Source organism: Prionailurus viverrinus, chromosome D1 (genome assembly GCF_022837055.1).
Source record: "Prionailurus viverrinus isolate Anna chromosome D1, UM_Priviv_1.0, whole genome shotgun sequence".
NCBI classification, from domain to species: Eukaryota; Metazoa; Chordata; class Mammalia; order Carnivora; family Felidae; genus Prionailurus; species Prionailurus viverrinus.
This window is the reverse complement of record NC_062570.1, coordinates 68,933,949-68,959,537: the sequence shown is the minus strand read 5'-3', so window position 1 is coordinate 68,959,537 and position 25,589 is coordinate 68,933,949. Positions and strand designations below refer to the sequence as shown.

General features: G+C 42.3%; 1 protein-coding gene across 4 annotated transcripts in view; it reads right to left on the bottom strand.

Moving 5' to 3' along the window:
* Positions 1–25,589, bottom strand: part of MICAL2 (microtubule associated monooxygenase, calponin and LIM domain containing 2) — a 222,237-nt gene that overhangs the window by 13,114 nt on the left and 183,534 nt on the right. For all 4 annotated transcript variants that reach the window (XM_047823892.1, XM_047823887.1, XM_047823888.1 and 1 more), the window contains 3 exons: positions 20,519–20,634; positions 15,272–15,361; positions 12,445–12,538 (listed from right to left, as the gene is read on the bottom strand). In XM_047823892.1, the coding sequence (XP_047679848.1) occupies positions 12,445–12,538; positions 15,272–15,361; positions 20,519–20,634 (300 nt within the window). The remainder of the gene's footprint in view (positions 1–12,444; positions 12,539–15,271; positions 15,362–20,518; positions 20,635–25,589) is intronic.

Sequence of the window (25,589 nt, the reverse complement as noted above, 5' to 3'; positions counted from 1 at the left end):
CTCTTCCTACCTTGCAAACGAGCGTGGCCTTTCCACACGAGTGCTGGTGAAGTCTGACGACTTCATGCTCCGTTTGTGCAACTCAGCTTTTCCTTAACCTAATGCAAGACTGTATATGTATCTTGTTAACTATCATCTTGTTTATTTTGTTCCATCATGGGGAAATCTTTCGAATATTTCCTCCAGCTGACACAGTTCTAGCTTTGGGGTTTCTGCAGTATTGATAAATGGGCATCCTGGACCTTTATGCGATATTGAAAACCAAAATGTCAGATGGGACTGGACCAAGAACAGAGCCATCTGGCCCATCATTAGGGACCCTGCTCAGGCTTTGGGTGAGGCTGTTCTACAGACTCTAAATGCGCTCTATCACCCAGCACACATTTCTATATTTTGTCCATGAGGCTGTTACAGGAAGCCTCGGTAAAATAATTTCCTGAAATCAAGCTTCACAACGTCTGCCGTGTCCACTGGCACTACAAACCTCACAGCTCCACCCAGAAAAGGAAATGACATTTGTTGTTCACAGCTTCTCAGTAAACACCAGTGGCTTCTCATAATCGCTAAGTTTCTTTCTAAATATTCACAGTTTCTTTAATAATCCTTCCTAGAATCTTGACAAGGATCAGAATTCCTCTTTCTTTCCTATGTGAAGTGAAACACAGAAAATAGACTGGCCTTTAGTCTTTGGTTCTGGAATTCGCCATGAGTTTTCAAAGACCGAGGTTATATCTCGCCATGTTGAAATAACTGGTTAATTTGGTTCATTCAACAAATTCTGGTTGAGGAACGTCACACCCAACAAGACTAGTATACGTGCCATCGTTCTCCATGAAAGAAACCTAAATTCATTGCTCTCTCATTTTTCTCACCTAGATTTCTCTTTCAGATTCAACTCCCTCTTCTAGATGTGTTTAACATTTCTAGATGGAGGACTATTTTCCTTGATAAAGAAAACATAAATGCTGAGAGTTGGAAAAGAGTTGTCTTTTTTCATCCTGTAACATTACACCATCTGCCTGGGTCTCTCCTTTCCTTGTTCTCGATCCAAAAGAAACAGCTTTAAAGGCACTATTTTGCTGTCTTTAGAGTATTCTTTTTTTTTTTTTTTTCAGAGTGAGCCTCTTTGCTGCATGATACCCACTTTAATCCTACATTACATGCCCCCTTTTTAATCTCTCTTATGTGTCCTTCTAAAATGTGGTCCATGAGAGAGTAACCTGTGCAGCCACACTGACTTCTATTGGCATAACACTCAATAAACATGAGTTGAATGGAATCATTCCATTCAGTTTCCTTTCTTTCAGTGGAATAATTTACAACAATTTTTTTTTAGAATCTGCCTTTCCTCAAGAGTCAAAATCACTTTGGGGGATCTTTGAACATACCATAATTGACCCATTTTCCTGTTGATTGCTGTCTAAGTCCCTCTCCATGTTTTGCTCTGGAATACACACTGACGAATAAAATTCCTTAGTATGGTATGCCAATGGTCAGTTTCACAGAAAACAGAAAGCCAAAGCATTTTCCAAAGAGCTATGACTGTTTACACTCCCACTAACATTGAATAAAAAGTACCCCTTGTTTCTTAACCTTGCCACATACTTAGTATTATCAAGTTTTATAAATTTTGGTAATTTAATAGTTTGAAAGAGTTTCTCATTGTATTTGCATTTTCCTGATTACTAATGAGCATGATATGTTTTTATTATTTGCCTATTTTTATAAAGGTAAACATTTGCTCGCCTATTTCTTATTGATTTTTAAGGGTTCTTCACATATTCTGGAATACTGATTCTTTTTTGATTATATTTGTTGCAAATGTATTTTCTGAATTAGTGGCTTATCTTTTCCCTTATAGTGTCTACAGACTACCAGCTTGAGGTCAAAAAGATTCTTCTTAACTTTTCAAGTTTCATTTTTCATATTAAAATCTTTCGGGGCACCTGGGTGGCTCAGTCGGCTCAGGTCACTATCTCACAGTTTGTGGGTTCGAGCCCTGTGTCAGGCTCTGTGCTGACAGCTCAGAGCCTGGAGCCTGCTTCAGATTCTGTGTCTCCCTCTCTCTCTGACCCTCCCCCACTTGCGCGCGCTCTCTCTCTCTCTCTCTCTCAAATAAACATTAAAAAATTAACTAAAATTAATTTTAAAAACTTTAATCTTTATGAAATTGGTTTGTTTGGATGACGTAAGGCTCAATTTAATTTTTTTCCTCTGTTGAAAATCACTTGTCTGAGAATCACTTATTTCCTATATATCTGCATGCTACTGTAGGCTTAAATCAGGTTTTTGTATATGTGAAATTATGTTTGAGTCTCTTGGTGGTTTTCAGTGAAGGATTAATATTGGCTTCATAAAGGTTGTATACATTTTTTGTTTGATTTACTCCTAGGTGCCACATGTTTTTATGCTAATGTAAGGGCATCTTTTTTCTTTCATTTTTTAATTGCTTTATGCTGAGATCTAGGAATGCAATTGCTTTTTCTATTTTAAGCTTATACCCAATCACTGTCATATAGGCTCTTCTTATTTTTAATAATTTATTTGTGCAATTTGGGGTGCTTTTCACATGGATGATTCTATCATCGAGAAACAACACAAATTTGTTTCTTCCTTTCCAAACCTTATGCCATTTTTTCCTTGTCTTACTGCACTGGCTAGGGTTCCCTGTACAATGTTGAATAGAAGAGGTAATGGTAGGCCTTCTTCTGTTATTTCTGATTTTTAAAGAAATGCTACTAATATTTTACCATCCAACAGTGGTATTTGCTGCAGCATCTTGGAAGACGTTCTTCAAACTAAGAACATTCTATCCTGTTCTAATCCTTTTTTGTTGAAAGTTTTTGTCCCAAGTGTTGAATTTTGTCAAATGATATTTTCTTCTTATACTGAAAAGACCATATGGTTTCCCTCTTTCATTTCTTAATGTGGTGATTGTTAAATCACCCTTAGATTGCCAAATTTTAAAATTAATTGCATTGCATTAAATATTCATTATATTCTTTTATTTTGGGGGGAATCTGCTATATCTGTGGTTCTGTTTGCCCTTCTCATTCCTAATTTATTTATTTCTATCTTCTGTTTTATTTTATGTTTTCAAGAGCAAGCAAGTGGAGGGAGGGGCAGAGGGAGAGGGAGAAGCCCAAGCAGGCTCTGCGTTGTCAGCACGGAGCCCAGTGTGGGGCTTGATGTCACCACCCTGGGATCATGACCTGAGCTGAAATCAAGAGTTGGATGCTCAATGGACTGAGCCTGCCAGGCACCCCTATTTTAATTTTAAAAATCAATTTAATATCATTGCTTCTAGTTTTTCATTAGTCTTTTCAAAGAACCAACATTTGGCTTGCTTGATCCTCTCCATGTTGTTATGACTCTCTATTTCATTTACTTCTGCTTATTATCTTCTTTATTAGGCTTCCTTTTCTTTTTTTAAATTAAGTTGGACACTTAACTCATTAATTTTCAGCCTTTCTTCTTTTCTAAAAGGAGTATTTAGGGCACTACCTCTCAACACCACTTTCACTGCACCTCTGAGTTTTGATCTACTGGTTTTCCTTTTCATATTTAGTACATTTTAAATTTCCACGTATTTTCAGAAGTGTCCATTTGATTTTTTTCTTTGATCCATGAGAAATTTATCTTTTACCTTCCTAGATGCATGGTTTAAAAAAAAATATTAGTTGGCTATTGACTTATAAATTAAGTACATTGTACTTTAGAATGTGGTCTGTATAGGGGCATCTGGGTGGCTTAGTTGGTTGGGAGTTTGACTTCAGCTCAGGTCATGATCTTGGGGTTCATGAGTTAGAGCCCTGCGTCGGGCTCTGTACTGACAGCTCAGAGCCTGAAGCCTGCCTGGGATTCTGTGTCTCCTTTCCATTTATCTCTTCCCCACTTGCAATCTCTCTCTCAAAAATAAACATTAAAAAAATTTTTTTTAAAAGAAAGAGGTCTGTATAATTTAGGTTCTCTGAGATTTATCAACTAATAGAGTTAATTTTTATAAATCACATGTGAGCTTGAGAAGAATATACTATTCTCTAATATGGAGGTACAGGGTTTTACAAATGTCTTTTAAATTAAGGTTATTAGTTACATTGTTCACATTTGTACTAATATTTTGTCTGCTTGACAATCATTAAAAGATACACTAAAATCTCCTGCCACGGTAGCAGAAATTACTCCCTGTAGTTTATAATTTTTTGTTTTATACATTTTGAGCCTGCTAGAGTCAACACATACACATTTAAAGCTGTGACATCTTCTTAGTAAGTTGATCATTTAAAAATTATGCTGCAACCCTGTTTATTCCTAATCATCACTGTGGTATTAAAGGCTATTGTATCTGCTTTTAATATAATTACCTCCAGTTTTTTTCTCATTTCTTAAGTATTTTTTTTATGGAGGATTTTAAACACAATGCATTACCTCCAGCTTCATTTAATTAGCATATATTTTGCCATCCTTTTACTTTAAAACTTTTTGTGTATTAATGTTTTATGCAGATTTGCTAAACAGCATGTCACTGTCTTGTTCATTAACTTTCATGATGATTACTGACATATTTGACTTGTGTCTACGTCTGACTTTGTGCTTTTTATCTTTTTAGAATACTCTTTTATTTTTATTTAGAATTGAGTTGGGATTTTTGTTTGGCTGATTATTATTTATTATAAATAATATTAATATACATATATAATTATACTATATGTAATTAATATAAATAATATTAATATTAATATTAATATTAATATTATTTGTTTCCTCCACAGATTTGGATGTTATACATTTTACTTCTATTGTTTTGGGTGACTACATTTAAAACATAAATAGGTGTTTTTAATACCTTAACAGCCTAAACTTAATATCTTAGCCTTCTTTTAAACAACATAAGGGCCCTGGAACTCTTGACTTCCAATCATTCAACTCCAAACTTAACCTCTATTTTAGTCCAGTGCTTCAGTTCTATGTTTTAAAAATCCATATGGGGGTGCCTGCGTGGCTCAGTCGGTTACGCATCCCACTCAGCTTCCACTCAGGTCATGATCTTGCAGTTCGTGAATTCGAGCCTTTGCTTCAGGCTCCATGCTGACAATACAGGGCCTGCTTGGGATTCTCTCTATTTGTCTCTCTTTCCCTCCCCTACTTGTGCTCTCTCTCTCAAAATAAATAAACTTTAAAAATAAATACATGAAAATAAAAATCCATATTATTTTATATTGACAATGATTTACTTGCATGTTTATTATTTTTTTATTCACCATTTCTTCTTTCATATTATAGATTGTCCTTCTGTGTATCTTTTTCCCCCCTATAGGAATTTGTTTATACATAGTTAACTCTATTCGAGAAAAAATTAATACGTCTTTATTGTGCACTTATTCTTGAAATACCTTTTTTTCTCTGTACACTATTCTAGCTTGAGAGTTATTTTTTTCAGCTGTTTGATACTATTACTTCCCTGTTTTGTAACATCCATTACTGCTTTTGAGAACAGGGCTGTTAGTAAAAATTTTGTTCCCTTTTAAGGTGACTTATCTTTACTCTTTGTCCACTTTAAGATCATCTCTGTCCTCAATGTTCTACATTTTCACTCATTGTGAGAAGTAAGGGTGGGCATATTTCAAATTTATCCTGATTTCTGTATCCTGGAATCTCTGTAGGTTCACGTCTTTCACACATTTGGGAAAAAAGAAAACTAACACTTATAAACCACTCGTTGGGCCCCAGACCCTTTCTAAATGCTTTGCTATCATGTCTCATCCATTACCTCTCCAAATGATACACAACTTCAATTTTCTCTGTTCTCTCCTTCCAGGACTCCAATTGAACGTATACCAGATCTTCTCATTTTATTTTCTATGGCTACAAACTACGCCTTTATATTTTCCATCTCTTTCTCTCTCTGTGCTGCATTCTGGTTCATTTCCTCAGATATATTGTCCAATTCACTAATTCTCTCTACTGCTGTGTCCAAACTGCTATTTAGTACATTCATCGAGTTTTTAATTTCAATGAATGCATTTTTCATTTCCAGGCTCTTCATTTCATTATTTAAAAAAAAAGCCTAGCCATTTTCCCCTCAACTTTTTATTTGACAAAAATTAAACCTAAAGGATTAAGCATTATATTTAGTTGTTATGTTCCTTTAGTCTCCTTTTATCTAGAACAGTTCCTAGATTCCACCCCTCCCCTTTTTCATGGCATTGACATTTGCCAGTTATTTTGCAGATTGTCTCTTACTCTGCAATTGTCGGATTTTATTCTTATTATTAAATTCAGGTTGAGCATTTCTGCTGCATAAGTGATGATGCGTCTTTCTCGGTACATCACAGCGGGAAGCTTATGATGTTAAGTTTGACTGCGCTTATGGTTGGTCAAGCTGAAGGTGGTGTTGTCTGTTCACTTTGGTAGTGTTTTTTGTTTTTGCTTGCTCATTTTTATGTGTAATCTATTTCTGTAAATGTTTGACATATAGACATAGTATATTCTGTATATAATAATTAATATAGTGGAAGTTCTTGGCCATTGAAACTTGTTTTTGCCATTCTTAGTGGCTTACTTCCTTGTGTTTGGGACGATTACTTATTATTATCATTTAATGATTTGTTGAACTTAATTTGTCTGAAGCCTGAGAGCATAAACTGAAGCATGGTTTCTTTCACAGAGCATCTATCCTTGTTTTCCAGGGAGTTAAAAGAACTGGCACAATGCAGGATACTTTGAGGTTAGCTTCCCTACTTTTCTTTAGTCCCAAGGCTTAGCCATTAAAACCACTGATATTTATCCTCAAGGCAACCCTGGATTTCTTTTTGATGCTTCCTCCCTTCCTGGCACATGGAAGTTTCAGCATACTTTTCTTCTTCTCATCCTTGTCCTTCTTGGCCCAGAGAGGTTTACCTCACTTACTTGAGAGAGCCTGGCAATGTTTTTGAAAGTATACTTGTTGAGGTGAACGGGCTTTTGTAGTATCTAGTCCACAGTTCTGCTGCTCCGTGCTTCTTGGGAACTGCATTCTGCATCTGGCCGAGTCGGCCATTTGGTAATCTAGTTTCAAATGTTTTTCCAGGTAAAATCATTATGACCGTGATGTTTTTTAAATCTGAGGGTTGCAAAATTAACTTTATGGGTCAGAATAAGCATTAAAAGTAAGATAGAATAGAAAGTACTAGTCTTTTATATATAGCAAAATTCAGTATTATTTCCTGATGAATTTTTCAGTTATATATTTACATGTACCAATTTGTGATATAAAATGCATTTCTTGCTGCTCTCATGGTAATTTTTGTGTGTAAGGCAATGCTCTAGGGCACATAACTCTGAGACCTCCATGCCCCTGGAATCCATGCAGTGGACCCAAGGCTTCTTCAGGAAGAGAATCTCAGTCTCACCCTCAGTGGGCCCATCTTTGTTGTAAGGCCACTCACTTTCTACAGAGTGGCCACGGAGGCCAGAAGCAGAGATGAACACCATAATAAGCAGATGATTTTTATTTGCTGAGTAAGGCAATATGCAGTCGACCCCGAGCATCCCGGCATGTCTTTGCTGGGAGTGCCATACTACAAGGCCTAACCATCCTCCAGCCCTGAGACATTCCTGGAACCAGCCAAGTAGGCGATTCTGAGAAGTAGGTCAGGATACCACAGCATGACTGCTACACAACTTCTTGCTTCCAGGGAAAGGGGCTGGCGTGCTCAGTGCTTTCTGTAAAGGCTGCCAGGTACCTTCCCCTGAGCTCCTGAGCCGTGGCACAGTCCACTGGGTACACAGCTACCATCTAGGCCTAGCAGGTCCCTCTGTGACACTTGGGTCCGGGGCAACTTGTACCATGCTGCCTTCCTGCCGTTTGCTGGGCTGTGAGCAAAACACTCCCGTGCTCTGATGGACTGGATTTCACTGTTCACTTGCGGCACATAGACTTGTGGCAAACCCATCCAAATTCCTTGCTTGCTTAGCCGTCGGCTTTGGACTCTTGTTAACTCTTGGCCATTTTCTATGAATGGCATCGGGCTTCAAACTCACAAGTGTCTGATTCCAGTGTCTGTGTTCTTTTAAGGACACCTCATTGTTATATTTTCAAGGAAAGTATTATTCCTTCTGTTCCTCAGCAGCAGCCAAGATAAAAACCACAGAGTGCAAGCCAAACTACTTCCCTCTTCCTGGCTAGGTTTTCATTGCAATTTCTCTTGTCATAACATGTGCTCCTGCTGCCACCTACTGGCAGCCTCACACATCCGGCTATTTCTTTGTAAACTCCATCTTTGTGAAGGGAAGCCATAAAAAAAAAAAAAAAAAAAAAAAAAAGCAAGAAGCTCCATGAAGACAACCAGCTGGTAAACCTTCCCCAAAAGTTGGTAACACTGTGAGGGCAAAGTTAATTCCCATATACCTCCCCTAGGGACAAATCTTTTCTCCCTCCAAGCTGCTCTCAAGTTTTCATCAGATTTCACCTGCCTCCAGGCGTTGAAAGAAAGCACAGATTCTGTTATCCACACCATCTAAATCTGAATGGTGGTCTCCTGCATAATTGGGAAACTCCATAGCCTTAGCACTTAACATGGACCACCTCATTGATAACAAATCAGTAGGTAACGGTGCCTTGACCAAGAAGAATCTAAGGGGCTGGCGATGCTTGGCTTGTTTTCCTCATAGGGGGTGGAGCCCAGGGCAATCAGGCCCCTGCATATCCTGGTCCTTAACTCTGGGCACCTAGGACCACCAGAGGAATCCATGCCTCAAGGACATCCATCCATAACACTTCTCCCCACCTCCCAACACACACCCTACAGGACATCATGACTTGTCATCTAGGGTGGATTGTTGGATTTTCGTTTTTCTTTGTTTCCCCTTCCTTGAAAACAAAATGGGGAACAACCCTTCCCGCGGGTGGGGGAGCTTATTTCTGACTGTTGGGAAGAAAGAAAGAAGGAATTGTTGTTACGACAATTAGGAGCTCATCAAAGCTTCATTTTGCTCATCAGCCATCATTGCCCTCCGTCCTGCACCCCCGCATGTTCCTCTAATTCAATGCCCGCCTAATGAATAACTCCTAGGAACAAAAGAGCCTTTCAGGCTGGCGCACGTAATTATTAGAGGAGCCTTGCATTACTGTCACAGACTACTCATGTTTTCAGGCCTGTCTCTAAATTTGGTTATTCACAACCTTCATAGCTCAATATTATTGCCTAACTGTGATCATTTTCTAATTATCCTAATAATACCTATTAAATAATTCCCATTAAATCACTTGAACCAGAGCAGCACAGGCCAGCTCAAATACAACTTAACCTAATAAGCATTGGTCATTCATTAAGCACCAGGGCGATCTCTTAAAGGGGCTGAATAGAATATTAAACTGCAAAGGAATATTATTACTGCACAAATGTTATTACAAGTTAGAGTGTATTAATTTTGATGCCTGGTTTGCACATCTTCCATGTGGTTTCCTTCGGGGCCACTCTCCTCGACTTAACTCTTCCAGCCTCCAGCCCTGTGCTGATCTGTATCTGTCACCCACACAAGGACAATCAAGGGGGAAAAGGCCCATAAACTGAACAGGGGAATTCAATTACTAAGGATGTAAAGGGAATGAAGGGAATCTATCTTCTGGCTGGGCTGACACACCTTTGAAAACACCACAAGTTGACTTTCTTCAGCTGATAGTTCAAAATAGCCTCTCTTCAAGCTTGAGGGAGAGGGAGATTTTCAGAAGCCATGAAAATTTGGTTTCTAGAATTTAAATCTCAAGCAGTAAAGATGAGTCAATTCTTTTTTGTTGTTGTTTTAATTAAAAAAAATTTTTTTAATGTTTATTCATTTTTCAGAGACAGAGAGAGACAGAGTGTGAGTGGGGGAGGGGCAGAGACAGAGGGAGACACAGAATCTGAAGCAGGCTCCAGGCTCTGAGCTATCAGCACAGAGCTTGACGTGGGGCTTGAACTCACAGACCACCGTGAGATTATGACCTGAGCTGAAGTAGGATGCTTAACCAGATTGAGCCACTCAGGTGACCCGAGTGAGTCAATTCTTTAACAGTGTATGTGTGTATATGGATACTTAAGAATACTTTGTAAAAATGACATCGGGTCGCATCCCTTGAATGCCTGCAGTGTGGTAGAAACTCTCAGAGGCAATTTGCCCACCAATGCCCTGAATGACCTGGGAATGTGAGGATTATTAGCTCCATTTTTGGCATAAGGAGTCTGCAGCATGAAAGGTTAAGTGATTCTCCCAAGGCCACACAGCATAAATGCAACAGAGCAGAATTTGAACACGGGCTTTTTGATGCCTATAATTCTCTTTTCCCCACCATGCCACCCTGCCTCCCTAGCAAACTGAAACATGCTCTAGCTTTCTTGGTTTATCCTTTTCATTTCTAAGGCTCTTGCTGAAATCTGTGGATTCCCAAAGAGCGGCGCAGAGCCTTCTTGACGGGGAATGTGGCGGTATGTCAAACAAGGGCAATTCATTTTACTCCAAGTCCCCAAAACAGCCGTAGAGACAGGCAGTGCCTCTCACTGCAAGCAAGAAACAGTTATTATTTGTGTCATGAAGTCTATTCCTGATGGGTGGATGTGTGCATTGCAAGGAAGTGAACAGTGTGTTTTAGAAAGAAAAGGAACAAATACTTACTGATCATCTGTCCTGTGCTAGGATTTCCTCAAAAACTGTTTTAGGCCATCCTGGCCACAAATCCAAGAAACAGGTCTGATGATCACTCCCACTTCGTAAACCGGGCTCAGAGGGATAAAGTCAGACTCCAGCGTTTCCCTGTGACTCAGAAACAAGCTAACCGCGCACGCAAGTGCTAACGCTTGCACTGCAGGGACCCTCACTTGGCTGAGCCCTTGCAAAGCTGTGGGAGCAGCCCTCATAATTTTGCCTGCGTGACTGTGCACAAACTCCAGGCCTCACAAAATCTGTGTCTGCCCCTGCTGATATCATCGCTCTCAAACAGCTGAAATTTTAAGAGAACTGAAAGCCTAAACTTCCGCCATGTTGTTTAACAAGTAAGATGTTGTTTACACGACTGCACGCAGAGATATGTTTTCAGTGTCTGGCTATACCCGAAATGCAGAAGGCTAAAGACATCATACCCCCAAACAAAGGAGACGATATCACCCCCCACCCACTAACTCTAAGGGCCTCTCCAATTCACTAGCTGAAAACTGGTGCTGGGGTGGCTTCCAAAAAATGTAGGGGTCTTTAAGTCATCCCTCACCTTGGACTCCTTCGCTGTCTCCTTATTCATTGAGGCACTTCACGTCTCCTGGAGCAATGTCCCTCTTCTAGAACAATCTCCTCACCTCACTGGTTAACTCTTATTCCTCCTCTGGGTCTCATCGTAATGGAATGCCCCTTCCAGGTGATTAGCCTGAATGCCCTTCTCCCCAAGATCAGTTAGGAAGCCTGTGATCGTGTCCCCATGCCCCCCTCCCCGAACACTTGTTCCTATCACAGGACTTGTCCTCCTGTATTGCTGTTTATTTATTTACATGTCTGCATCCTTCAGTGGACCATGAACTTCTCAAAGGCAGAAACTGTGCTATACTCATCGTTATAGACCCACTGTCTTCATGTCTCCCCCAGGGTAGGTCTTCACCAGATGAATTCTGTTTGAATCTAAGGGTCTGAAGCTATTGGTGGGAGAGTTGCCATTTCTTATACCAGGCAACATGTTAGTTTATCATCTTCATATATATAATTTTTTAAACTTTTTTTTTTTGAGAGAGAGAGAGAGAGAGAGAAAATGCAAGCAGGGGATGGACAGAGAGAGAAGGGGGAGAGAGAGAATCCCAAGCAGGCTCTGTACTGTCAGCCTGGAGCCTGATGTGGGGCTCGATCTCACAAACCGTGAGATCATGACCTGAACCGAAATTAAAGTACAACGCTTAACTGACTGAGCCACCCAGGTGCCCCTCTTCACATGTATTTTTTTGTATATAATTTCTTCTTTAATCCTTATATCAGTTCTAAAGGAAACCACAAATATCCCTATTCTAGAGGAGAAAACGAAAGTTCATAAAAGTTTAGAACGTGACCAGCCCAAGGTACACAGCTAGAAAAGGGAGGGATGAGGACTTTGAGTCCAAGCCCGGGCTTTGAATCGCTCCCCACTTTGCTTGGACACCCAAATAGCTCTCATGACTATCTCAGAATAGTTTCTCATAAGCCCCGGGTTGCAAAGAACATTCACACTTGCATAAGGGAGCCCGGATGGGCCAGAAACCCAGGGACAAGGCCCATGGGCTGACCAGTGCCCTAGGAATTTCAAATCCGACCATGAGTTTGTTTTTGGAAGTGTGGAGCAGCTGTGACCTCAGCGCCGCCTGCCCACATTAACAGTGCCGTTAACAGCGACGAGGTCTCAGTGTTTGGCCGGCTCGGTTAGACCGGCACCATTCTCGGCCCAGGCCCGCCTCTCGGATCTGCGGGGCCACCTACCTGCTTCCCCCCTCAGGGCCTTCTCCAGCCTCACGCCTTGGATCTCAGAAGCCCTCTGCCGCTCCTCCACCTCCTCCAGCTGCCTCTGGATGGCCTGCAATGTCAGGATTGCACGTCACATGGGGACTCTTGAGGTGCAGCGTCGCATGAGGGGGCTGACTCTACCGCTTAGTTTTCAAGCAGAAGAGGCCCTATCCCTTGCAATGTCCCTCCTTGGGTAACGACCTCTGAATTCCCAAATCGCTAGATCTTGATGTTTCCCTCGTTTAGAGTGAACACATAAAGCAAGGAGGCCGGACGTAAGCTCAATCTGCCCCCGAGTAGACATTAGAACAGTCCTCTCCAGGCCAACCACACAGATGTGCTCTCAGGCAGAGGATGCTGGGGTAGGTGGGCGGTTCTCACGCATCCCAGACTCTCCGAGCCTTGAACTCTGACTACGGTCGTGGCATACACAGAGCGGCAGCTACTACTCAGAGTAGGACGAGGCTCTGGGAGCAAATGGAGCGCACAGCCGCTTTCCATGTTCTCAAGAACCAGCAGAAACCTCCCAAGAAGCCTGTCTGGAGCAGGAGACGCCGAGCTCGGTTTGTCCAACTCCTGTCCTCGGCTATCGATTGTGCTCCTTCTTTCACCGCACCGCAGGGCTGACACCCGGGGGCCTCTTACCGTGGGAGCGTATGGAGGCTGTTACTAGCAGCTGATTAAGACAAGACCCAAGATGTTTATCCCACTAGGGCACAACCTCACATCCTCCCTAGTTAATGTCTGGAGTCACGGCTGGGTTTGCTTTTACCCGTTTATTTTCCCCACCAGCTATTTCTCTCCTGTCTGTATTAGGAAGGAAAATCAAGGGACAGCCTCTGCCCATATACATTTCCCCCCTCCATCAATTTTCTCTGCTTTCCAGCAGCATGCTGCCGAGACGGCACAGCCCTTGGCAGAACTGACTTCGCACCTGGCAGAATAGGTAAATGAAAGGAACTGGCAGCTGTCTGGGCGGGCAGAAGGTGTGTGTCCCTCTTCCTCCACCCCATTGCAGCTCTGTCTCACCCCCACTCCTCCTGAGCTCCACATTTTCTCAGTCTCCCCTGCATTCAGACTACAATCGCTGAAGGGCCTCCGAGCCTGTGAAGAGGTGTGAGCAGGGGTCAGGCCTGAGTACCCACCTGGTTCCTCTTGCCGGGGACTAAGAGTGTTTAAGTCCCGGGGTGTAACCTAAAATCTAAAATAGACGGGAACTCTCTGTAATACTCCTGTGGTTTTGTGCCCTCTGCCGCTCTTTTAAAGACAATTATATTTTTATAAATCCGTCTCTCAATGGCGTGGCGTAGAATCGCTAATGGAAGGGAAGCATTTCAATGACTTTATGACTGACTCTAGTGCATTTCTGGCTTTGTGGTTGTTACAGTCTGAATTGTGTCCTCCCACATTCATGTCCTGAAGCCCTAACCCCAATGTGACTGTGTTCCTTTAAAGAAGGAATTAAGGTTAAATGAGATCATAAGACCCCTAATGCCGTTGGCACTGGTGACCTTCTGCGAACAGGCAGTGACACCAGAGACATCTCCCTCTCTGCCTGGGCACAGAAGGAAGGCAGCTGTCTCCGGGCCAGGAAGAGAGGCTACGATAAAACAAAACAAAACAAAACAAACAAACAAACAAAAAACCAATCCTGAAGGCCCACCATCTTGGGCTTCTGGCCTTCAGAACTGGGAGTAATAAATTTCTGTTTTTTAGGCCATGTATTTTGTGTGATGTTATGGCCGCCTGAACGGACTACAGCAGCGGTTGTTGTTTGGAAACCAAGGGTGAAAATCTTGGAGACTAACAAGGGCTGCTGTGAGCGCTAGCAGATGGGGACTCCAGAGGCGTCATGGTTCTTATCACCACCTACCGTCTGGAGGGAGAACACAAGGAGGGGGTTGCTGGGTCGGCCAATCCATATCATAGAGACTTACCTTGTTTTCACAAGGGAAAGTTACAATGTTTCAAGGAAACCTGTTTCAGAAGTTGGGAGTGGACAGAGACTTTGTAGGGACTTTCCCTGTCCGCTAGGTGACAGGAGTAGCTCCCTTGTCAGTCACTCTGAAGGGTGAAGGAATGTGACTTCCTTCCTCGACAGAACTATATGGCCAGAGGGAATAACTGCAGAAAGGAATATAAGGGTACACTGCATGAATACGAGTGGTCATTCTAAGTCCTTCTGTCCTAAAACCCCACTGTTCTTCAAGGCTAAGTCTGGGGTCCTCAGGGAGATAGAGAATGCTTGACTTCCTGCTTCCTTTGGCTGTCTGTGACAGAAGTGGGCAGACCAATTTGGGCAGGAATGTTTAGAACTAACAATCAAATGAGGAAATCTATATTGGAATGTTGGATGCTCATGTTTTTGACGAACCTTGGAGTAAAGACAGCTCCTAATAGTGGTCAGGTCAGCAGGGACACAGTCAGGAAGTCAGGGGAAGGTTGTATCCTCCCAGGGGACAAAACTAAGTCCCTGCAATGTGGTAGTCAGGGCTTGGGATGGTTCCCAAGGCCATGGGTCGCCTGTCATTCCAGGCTCACTTTGCAGGACACATGTTTGCAGATAGAAAGGCAGCTGGGAGGGGCCAGCTCAACTCCTGGGCTCTCCGGGCCTCAGAGTCCAACAAAGCATTGAGTTAGGATTTTTAGAATGGCCACAAATCTGGTCACTCAGAGAAGAGAGACTGACCTTTTCCCCAGCCCATCTCCCCCAATACAATACAGACTCCCAAAGGGCTTCCCAATCCAATTACCTGGTCCCAGTCCCCAGGATCACTCACTCATGTTAAGTTTGTATTCTGACCTGAGCTTTATGAAGTCTTTTCAATTCTTCTTGCTTAACCATTTGTTTTATTGCGTTCTCCAGCTTCCTTCTTCTAAGTGTCTCCCTCTCCTGAAAAAACAAAATAGAGAAGAAAAAATATATTCAAGAAAAATGGGATTGAAATTTTCAAAATAATGACACAGGCTTCTACTTTTTCCAACAGAACCCCTGCTTAGCTTCTAGACCAACGATGTTCTGATAGAATTTCCAGCAATCATGGACTATCTATGTCTGTGCTGTCTAAAATATGGAAGCCACTAGCCACATGTGGCTATTGGATATCTGAAATGAGACTAGCATGAATAAGAAGCTGAATTTTAAATTTCACTTCATTTTAATAATTTTAAAATTATTAAAGGCTAGGAGGTGCCAGATTGGGAAACTGGTGTGTGTGTGTGTGTGTGTGTGTGTGTGTTGGAGGGGGTGTATATGTGCATATGTAGGCGGGAGTGGCTTTATAGAGAATTCACTTGGCTCCCTTGAGGAAAAGAATAACAGAAAAATTATACTCTATACAGGTGCTACCACAGGCCCAAGAAGGATGAGCCTGAGAGGGAAACACACACACACACACACACACACACACACACACACACACACACACCATGAAAAGCATTTAATAATTTTAAACAGTCCTTAGGTTGGGTCTACCTTGCCCAATTGAGCCTGGGAATAGAGGAAGGTATCTAAATAATCCAAATGCGAGTGTTTCTTGGATTGAGGCAGGCAGAAGATTGCTTCCCTTCCCCACTTCACTTTGCTTGTGCAAATATGTCATTAACGTCACTGGGTTTTGTGTGTGCCTAGGCTTGTAAAATCAAGAGCACTCAAAATCCATGTATGGAAAATAGATGTCTGGATTTTGATGGTGTCACTCTTAGGTTTTAAACACCAGCGGAAGGAGAAGTAATGGTGTGGCCAGCTCCACATACTGGAAAGCAGAGGAGACACTTTCGGCTGGGAAACAGCAGAATGCTGGCTGAGCGCTGGGCCCAGGCACCCTACAAAGCTGGCATCAAATCCCAGCTGAGCTGTGTAAGTTTCAGCATGGCACACAACTTTCTGAACTTCAGTGCCCTCTTCAGAGCGAAGGAAATGATTTAGTGCCCACCTGGTGGGGACGTTATAAGGATTAATGGAGGGAGGTGCCTGGCTGGCTCAGTCAGTTGAGTATCTGACTCTTGACTTCGGTTCAGGTCATGATCTCACGGTTCATGGGCTCGAGCCCTGTGTTAGGCTCTGTGATGATGGAATGGAGCCTGCTCTCTCCCTCTCTCTCTCTCTGCCCCTCCCCGACTCACGCCCTCTTCAAAAATAAACGAACAAACAAAAAAGAATTAATTGAGAGAATGTCTTTAAAAAGATATGGGATAAGTACTCAGTAAATACCATGATTTTTATTTTGTTTTATTTTATTTTATTAATTTATTTTATATGTAATCTATTGTCAAATTGGTTTCCATACAACACCCAGTGCTCATCCCAACCATGATTTTTATTATTCAGTGGCATGGCTATTAGATTATCATCTTATAAATTGGCATGATTATAATTTACTAAAATCAATGCATTTTTCATACATGTGTGCCTGTATATATAACACACACATATATATGTATATGGATATACATACATATCCTATACACACAAAGTAAATGTTTAAACTGGACTAGTTTCACTATGAGTTCGTCTTCTCTGAGCATACTCATCTACTTTCTACATATTAGGATAAAGGTTAGAGCATGCTAACAATTTCTTTTTAATGCTGGCAGAAACAAATATGGAATTAAAAATTTATTACAGCTATCCTGGTTCCTGGGCATTCAGGTTGAACTGAATGTTTGCCCCTGAAAGGGATTAAATCCACAAGGGAAGAATAGACCTAACAGGCCCCAGAAACTGCCAGAGGAATCCAGTTCCACGACAGAGGTCAGGGATTATGCCTAAAAAGCGTGTGTGCTTCCAGGGCCATGTGGATCCTGGTTATTCAGTCACCCATTCTATGGACATGGAACATCACACTCCTCAGGACAGCCAGCTTTGAGGCTTCAGAGTGTCTACAGATCATCAGTGAAAACATTTATGATGAAATTTCCTTTTTCTAGAATTCTCCTTAGGATCTAGAATCCTTTTCTAGAATCTCCTTAGGATCTTCCTCTTCATCCTTGGAAGGAAATTTTAGTTCTCAGAACTCAAACTTGTTCCATATCAGATCATCTCTATTTCTACGAGATAGCTTCCAGATTTACTGTCCATCAGTCTGAACAGAGGGTCTGGGCCACTGGGATGGGGGAACCTCACCATTAAGCAGCCAGGACCTTTCTGGAAAGGGTAGGGTGGAGGGGCAAGGTAGAGATCATTCGTAGGTGTTATCCAGAGATTGTCTAACTCGACCTATACAAAGACTCACAAGTATCTCTGGAGCTTCCATTATATTAATTTACATAATAAACCCCAGCACGTCCTAAGTGCTATGTGGCAGGTATTATACTAATTACTTCACGTATCTCTTATTCCTCAAATTACACTTACATTATGGATAAGGCAATCAAATCTTGGAGTTAAGTAACTTGCCCAAGATGGCACAATTAGTAATTGGTAGAGCCAGGAGTTAAGCCCAGGGATCCTGAATCCAATATCCACATTTTCATCTGGTCTATACTGCTTTTCCTGTGCCCAATAATGTGCAGGGACATCGAAGACCCCTGCCTTAGAGAAATGTCAAAGCTCCCCCCCCCTAAATTAAGATCATTTAATTTCAGAGTGGGGGGGGGATGCCTTGACAGCTTCTTAACCCTTTCCAAGCAGCGGAGCCAAACCCTTACTGCTTTATCAAGAGTTAGCAAAACAGAACCTGGAGAAGGAAAGAAAGCCATTACCATCTTTTATTAAAACATGTTGACATAGAAAAGAAGGATGATTTATTAACAAATGCTCATATAGCCATCTGATGTGCCAGGCACAGTCCTTATATCCTCAATAGTGGCAATGACAGCACAGAGAGAAAAGGAAAAAGAAGCTTGGGGCAGGGTGCTTGGGTGACTCAGTCGGTTGAGTGTCTGACTCTTGATTTCAGCTCAGGTCATGGTCTTGCGGGTTTGTGGGATCAAGCCCCGCATTGGGCTCTGTGCTGACGGTGTGGGGTCTGGTTGGGATTCTCTCTCTTGCTCCCCCTCTGTCTGCTCCTCCCCTGTTCTCTCTCTCAAAATAAATAAACTTTAAAAATATTTTCTAGGGGCGCCTGGGTGGCGCAGTCGGTTGAGCGTCCGACTTCAGCCAGGTCACGATCTTGCGGTCCGTGAGTTCGAGCCCCGCGTCGGGCTCTGGGCTGATGGCTCAGAGCCTGGAGCCTACTTCTGATTCTGTGTCTCCCTCTCTCTCTGCCCCTCCCCCATTCATGCTCTGTCTCTCTCTGTCCCAAAAATAAATAAACGTTGAAAAAAAAAATTAAAAAATATTTTCTAAAAAGGCGAGGAAGGAAAAGACAGAGGACAGAGAAAGGGAGAGGTCTGGCAGGACCAAGGACCGGCTGCCTGCCCCACTCTCCCAGGTCCAGGCATGGGTCTGGGAGGACAGGGGGAGGGGAGGGCCGAAGGAAAGAGAAGGGGTGGAGTGTGCACATCCCGTGTCCAGTTTCCTGTGCAAAGTTTCACTTGAGCTGACGCGGGCTCCGTGCCAAGTGGCCAGGGACACACCTGTGTGGGAGAGAAGAGATAAAGAAACCAGAGCGGAGGGGGAAACCCTTGTTCCTTCAGAGTGAGCCCTTGGGAAGTAGTAAAGAACCTTTTGGCCGCCTTCCCTCCCTGTAAGAGTGGTCGGAAGCCAGGTGAAGCAGGCAAGCTTTTCCACAGTGTAGGCTTAAGTGCTGACAGGCTCTGTTCTGGGCCAGCAGGAGGACAAGGAGCTACTTGCAAGGCTTGCCTGGGATCTCATGGTCTTGCTATTCGATGTGTTTGGACCATTCCATTCTTCTGTTCTCCGTGAGTGCTGGAATGGCTGTTAGAACGGCTGATGAATGTCTGTATTCACTTGAATACAGACTTAACTCAGGGCCACTTAAAGGGATGAGACAGGGACAGTAAAGAAACCGCAGAAATCAACATAACACCAAATTCATTTGTGTTGAGTACTGAACTAATCAGAGATGCCCCGAGTTAGAAAGGAGAAAGCCCTACATAGTCTCTCTCCTTTGCATTCCCTCCCCCACTCCCTCTCACCTCTTTCCCCTCTGTCTCTCCCTCTCTTCCCCTCACCCCACTCATGCCCTGTCCTGGCTCCCCTCCTGACTTGCTCTAAGCTGGGCCATGGAGGGGCTGGAACCCCTGAGTGACTTCAGATGATGCCAAAGCTCCTAATGCCAGATATGGAAAAGTTGAGTCTAAGTAAATAAATGTGGTTCTCTCCCTTTCTCCTCAGATCCCCACTGCTCCAAAAAATAAACAGTGTTAGTACAGTGAACTGCTTCTCTGTTCTCCTGGAAAGCATCTTAGGTCCAACCATTCATGCGCCAGCCCCAGGGAGAAGGTGCCAGCCCCAGTGGATAAAGCAAAGAACAGTGAGATTTGGTCGTGGGATGTGTCTTCACGTATGTGACATACAGACACATTTAAGGACCTATAGCCATGCTTGTACTTCTAAATCTATGAGTATGGGAATTGTTTAAAGTGTTTCCCAGATATCTGTTCATTAAGCAAAGAGAAGGACGGCCATGTCCCCAGCCGGCACGCAGCTAGCCCCTTCCACAGCAGGGACCCTTGGAGATCCATGTCTACATGCAACTGCATGGTCCATTTCATATTTCTGATTAGAATCAACATAACATTTTCCATGCAATCTGCCTCTAGTGCTTCTTAAATGAAGCTGTGTTTCCCCCAGGGAAATATGCATCTGCTTGTTGTAATTTTTTCGATGGTTTGCTTGTTGGACCACATATTAAACCCACTTTAAGAGCTGCAGTCACCAAATGATTTTAAGTAAATATGTCTGGTTTTTTTTTTTTTCTGCCAGCTGGAGTCTCTAAGAAAGGCAAGCTCCTAAAAGTTAAAATTAAAAAAAGAAAAGATAATTCTTGGGGTGTTCCAGGTAAAAAGCGGTTGCTGTCAGATGCAAGGAAACGCGATCCCCTAACGAAACCACTGCAGCTGGAGACCACATTGGGTCTGGAATCGAGATGGCGAGTGGCCCCCATAAGCCAAAGGCCCTTCTTAGTTTGCCAAGTTTTGTTACCTTTGACTGCAGCGAAGGCTGGGGATGAAACTCTTCGTCTCCAGAGGAGGAGCCAGTGGAAGAGGTAGAAGAGGCGGCCCCTGTCACCTGCACTCGGATAGGGGTGTGTTTGGGACCTGAAATGGGAACAGAAGAACTCACTGAACTCTCAGCTTCTTTGCTGCTTCCCAACCCAAAGCTGCTTCTCCCTCCTCCCTTCTTCCCCTCACCCCCTTCCTCCCTGTCCTTCCCTCACTGCACCTGCCGTGAGCAGGAGGAGGCAGTACCTAAGGGCAACTGGAAATTTGGCCCTCCACGTTAATTACATTTCTGGGTCCCTGCCAAGAGCTTTGCAGCTCTCTCATATTAAAAAAAAAAAAGGTATTATGCAGAAATCAATTAATTCCTTAAACACCATTTATATGGTGTGTTGCTTAGAATGCATTCAGAGATGAAATCTATTATTAAAATCCTTGTCTGAAGTTAGCTGAGTTACCTAAATGCTCGTGTAAGGTTCGTTCTGCAGAGTAATTGAATGCAAAAAAGTCGGAGCCAGCTCTTAAACAAATCGCCCTTCTGTGGCTCACAGCATCTGGCACCCATTTTTACTACATGACATCTGCTCAGTGTAAAAGAGCTGGCGTCAGAATGTCTGGTCATAGAAAAAAAAAATCCCAAATGTAATCAGAAGCAAAAGGACTCTAAGCCTAAGGTTTTATCACATAGTCTCATGCAACATAAATATTTCATTAATTATGGCTAAACAAATGCCACTTTTATTTTCCCAACTTGCAGATATTATCACATCATCGAAGTGATGATTCAAATGCCAGGAAAGGCACTGTAAGATAGGGAGGGCGCAACAATGCAGGGCCCACGGGAGAGCTGAAGGCGAGGAGATATGCGAATCTCTGAACAAGAGGTGGATGGTGAGAGGCGGCAAAGGGCCCCGTGTTCACTAATCTCTTTGTGATCTGGCTGGGGACCGTGTGTGGTGAAGTCTTCCAGGTGCCACAGGAGGCTTTTATTCTTCTCAGCGAGAACATCTGCCCTTGCACATCCTGATGCAGAGTTGATAGTAATGTCTGTCTGCATGCACCCACTCTGGACACTGACTCTCAGAACCAGCGAGGACTCCGTGCTGGGAAATGTAGGAATCTTTACTCTGCCGTGGCAGCTTCTATCTGAATAGAAGTATGTGTTGGGTGGGGAGGGGGAAGGAGAAGCAATTCCATGTGACTAGCATTCTCTCCAGCCTGTCCTTTCCTCCCCATAATTTTCAACTATTTACCCCAGTGGAAGAGGCCACATTTAAAAAAAAACAAAAAACAAACAAACAAACAAACAAAAAAACAAGGGTAATTTTAACCACCAGGAGCACATTTACATATGCTGTTATTCAAAGCAAAATAATGCAAACCATCTATACAACAGCACAGACTCTCTGGGGAAGGAGTTCACTGTTTTCCATTTCAGTTTGCCAGATGCGAGAGCTCAGGTAAAGAGAGCTTCAGAGGACGTCATAGTAACAGAAGGAGGCACCCTTAGTGGTGAGCTCAGATTGTCCTCCAGTTCCAGCCACTCAATTACCACTGAGTAAAGTAGTCACGGGGTATTCACTTCTAAGTGTGGGAGCCTGAGGCCCTAACTTCACCTCCCTGAGCTTCTGGAACTCACAACTTCTAACCTGCAGCACTGTAGTGGATGAGTAAAGGTAATCAATGAAAAGAGCCTGACCCAGTGCCTGGTTCATTAGCGGTGCCTAAATAAATCTTGTCGTCATCGTCAGCAATGGCAGCAACTCTGCCTCATCATGATCGTCGATCCAAATCAACAATACTGCAATATTAACAAAACTGCCTGATTAGCCTTCATTTTATAGAACTATTGTAGCCTAAAGTAGAAACTTTCAAAACTAAATGTTATAGGGCCATTGGATTTTCTTTTGAAATTGAGAGGAAAATATTTCTCAATGTAACGCATTTCTTAAACTTCTGGCAAATGTTATGTAAAGTTCTATGGTCACCTCTGCTACCTCCAAACTTTGCACAACCCTCCACACAGGGCTAGGTTCCTCCTTGGGTGCCGTCAGAGTCCTCTGGACATATGCCTATCAAAGCATTCATCATCCTGTACTACAAATGCCTGTCTGCTTCACTGACTCCACTCGGCTGAGCTCCCAAAGCCAGGAACTGGGACGCAATCCTCTGGACGACTCTGGGTCATAGGATCTGGGTCATAATAGGTGCCCAATATATGTTTATTACATGAGGAGGAGTAAGCCACATGTTATCCATGACATGTTCAACTCAATAGCTGAGCTTGACAAAACCAATAAACATGGTACTATGCAGGAACAGCGCTAAGCTACACTGCTGGAAATACCAAGACTAAAGACATGGGCTCCTTCCTCTCCAGGGATTTACATACTCATAATGACTGTCAAGAATGTGGGTCTCTCTCTCTCTCTCAAAATAAATAAACATTTAAAAAAAAAGTTATATAGTTGCCTCTAAATCTCTTCCCCTTTCCCCGCTTCTACCACAGAACCATTGACTCCAGGAGTTAACTTTTCCAGGGCAAAGTTAACAAAACCTGGCAGCATTGCTCACTCTATAATGGAGGGGCTGATTCTGGGATTGATCTCCAACTGCAAAGCACTGAAAGTCGGGTCAAGATATATGAAGCAGCTATTTCCAGACATCGGACAACAGCGCAGGACTGTGATAAAGGTAAGAACAGAAGCAAATGAAGCCGTACAATCTCAGTACCTCCCTGCCTAGAGGCACTTTCCAGACCACAGTGTAGGTAGGAAGAGCCTAAACAGCGCATAGCAGGTTCACTGAGTTGAAAAGACAGAGACCAGAGTTTGAGTGAGTCGAGGCAGCTGGAATGTGTGGGGGAGACAACCGTAGAGAGCTATGCAGAAAAGGCACTTCAGGAACAAGCACAGAAGTCTCCTTGAGTCTATTGCTTAATAATAAACTTTAGATCCATAGAGAGAAACTGCATGAGGCTGGGCCAATAACTGCTGGGAATTATAGGCTAAATAATCTCAAAAGCTTTTTACAGGATTGGGAAATACTCAAGTTCCACCCAGCAAGGGTAGAAAAAACTTTAGTGGCATTAGAGTAGAGGCCACAGAAGAGTCATACTTTAGTAACAGGGATAAATTAGCCCTAGAGTAAAGGTTATTATAAACTCACCCAAACAAGCTTACAAAAAACAACCTTGAAAGAAACAACTTGATCTTCAAGTTACACTACCGCCTACCAAATATTTTTACTGCCTATTTAACATTCTTTAAGTGAAGAAACAAAGTCTAGACACTCTACAATGTAATAGTCACAATATCTAGCAGCCAGGAAGTATATGTACAAGAGCAGGACAATAAGCTGATCATCAAGAGAAAAATCAGTTAACAAAAGCAGACTCAGAAATAAATGGAATTAGCAGACAAGGATTTAAAAACAGCTATTATAAATGCGCTCAAGAATTTAAAAAGACAGCATGAGTAGAATTAGGAAGTAAAAAATATAGAAAAACGAACCAAATGGAACCTACACCGATGAAAAATATAGGGGTGCCCGGGTGGCTCAGTTGGTTAAGCATCTGACCTTGGCTGAGGTCACGATCTCATGGTTTGTGAGTTTGAGCCCCACATTGGGCTCTCTGCTGTCAGCACAGAGCCTGGTTCAGATCCTCTGTCCCCCTCTCTTTCTGCCCCTCCCCCACTTGTGTTCTCTCTCAAAATAAATAAACTGTTTTTAAAAAGATGAAAAATATAAAATCTAAAATGAAACTTTCACTGGATTAGCTTAATAGTAGGTTAAATATTGCAGAGGAAAATGGTGAAATTAAATTACAGCAGTAGAAACCATCCAAAATGAAACACAGAGAAAAAAACAGACTGAAAAACTGAACCTCAGTGATCTGTGAGATAATATTAAGGGGTCTAAAATACATATGGATGGAGTGCCAGAAGGAGATAGCAGGAGATAGAAATGGAAAAAGTCATTGATGTAATATTGTTGAAAACCACACAAATTTAATGCAAGTTGTAAATCCACAGTTCCAAGAAGCTCAATAAACCATAAGCAAGGTCAACATAAAGAAAATCATAGCAAGGCTCATGCTAATAAAATTGCTGAAAACCAGAGATGCAGATAAAATCTTAAAAGCAGACAAAGAAAACTGATATATTACCCACAGAGAAACTAAGTTAAGAATGTCCATGGGCATCTCATTGGAATCTAAATAGACTAAGAGACAATGAAAGATCATTAAAATGTTGAAAGAAAAGTCAATTTGTAATTTTATATCCAGTGAAATGATCCATTCAAAATGAAGAAAAAAATAAAGGCTTTTTTTTTTCCAGAAAAAGAAAAGCTAGGATAATTTGCTGTTAGAAGATATACAATTAAAAAATGTTAAAAGAAGTTCTGTAGCAGAAGGAATATAGCACATGGAATGAAGACCCATGAATGGCTTAGAATGGCTCTATGAAGAGCCATTTCTGGAATGGTAAATTTAATTTCTTTAAAAGATAATTGGCTATTTAATATAGGATAGTGTGAGCTAAGAAGAAATACATAATTTGGTCTCTGTCCCCCATTCCCACCCATATCTGGTCTTTGACTCCAGTTCCTGACACAGAGATCCCGAAACTGTTGTCATTCCTGAGTAGTTTCTAAGTCCCTTGAAACTTCTGGTGATAGGAGCACCTTTTGTTCTAATGAGGTGACTCTTGGTGAGCTCCTGGAGGATGGCTGGTCATTAGAGAGACCAAGCTGTGACCAGAGCTTGGAACTTACAGTTCTACCCCTGATCCTCCAGAGACAGGGAAGGGACTGGAAAATAAATTAATAATCAATCATGCCTATGTGAAAAAAGCCTCCATAAAAATCTCTAAAGTACAGGATCCAGGGGCTCCTGGGTTGGTGAACATAGAAAGTATCAACAAATTTCAAAGGACTAAGGTCATCAAAGTATGTCTTCTGACATAGTGAGATTAAGCTAAAAATCAATAATATAAAATATAACTATAAAATCTCAACATGATTAGAACTTTTCTGAGAACCTCCAGACCAAA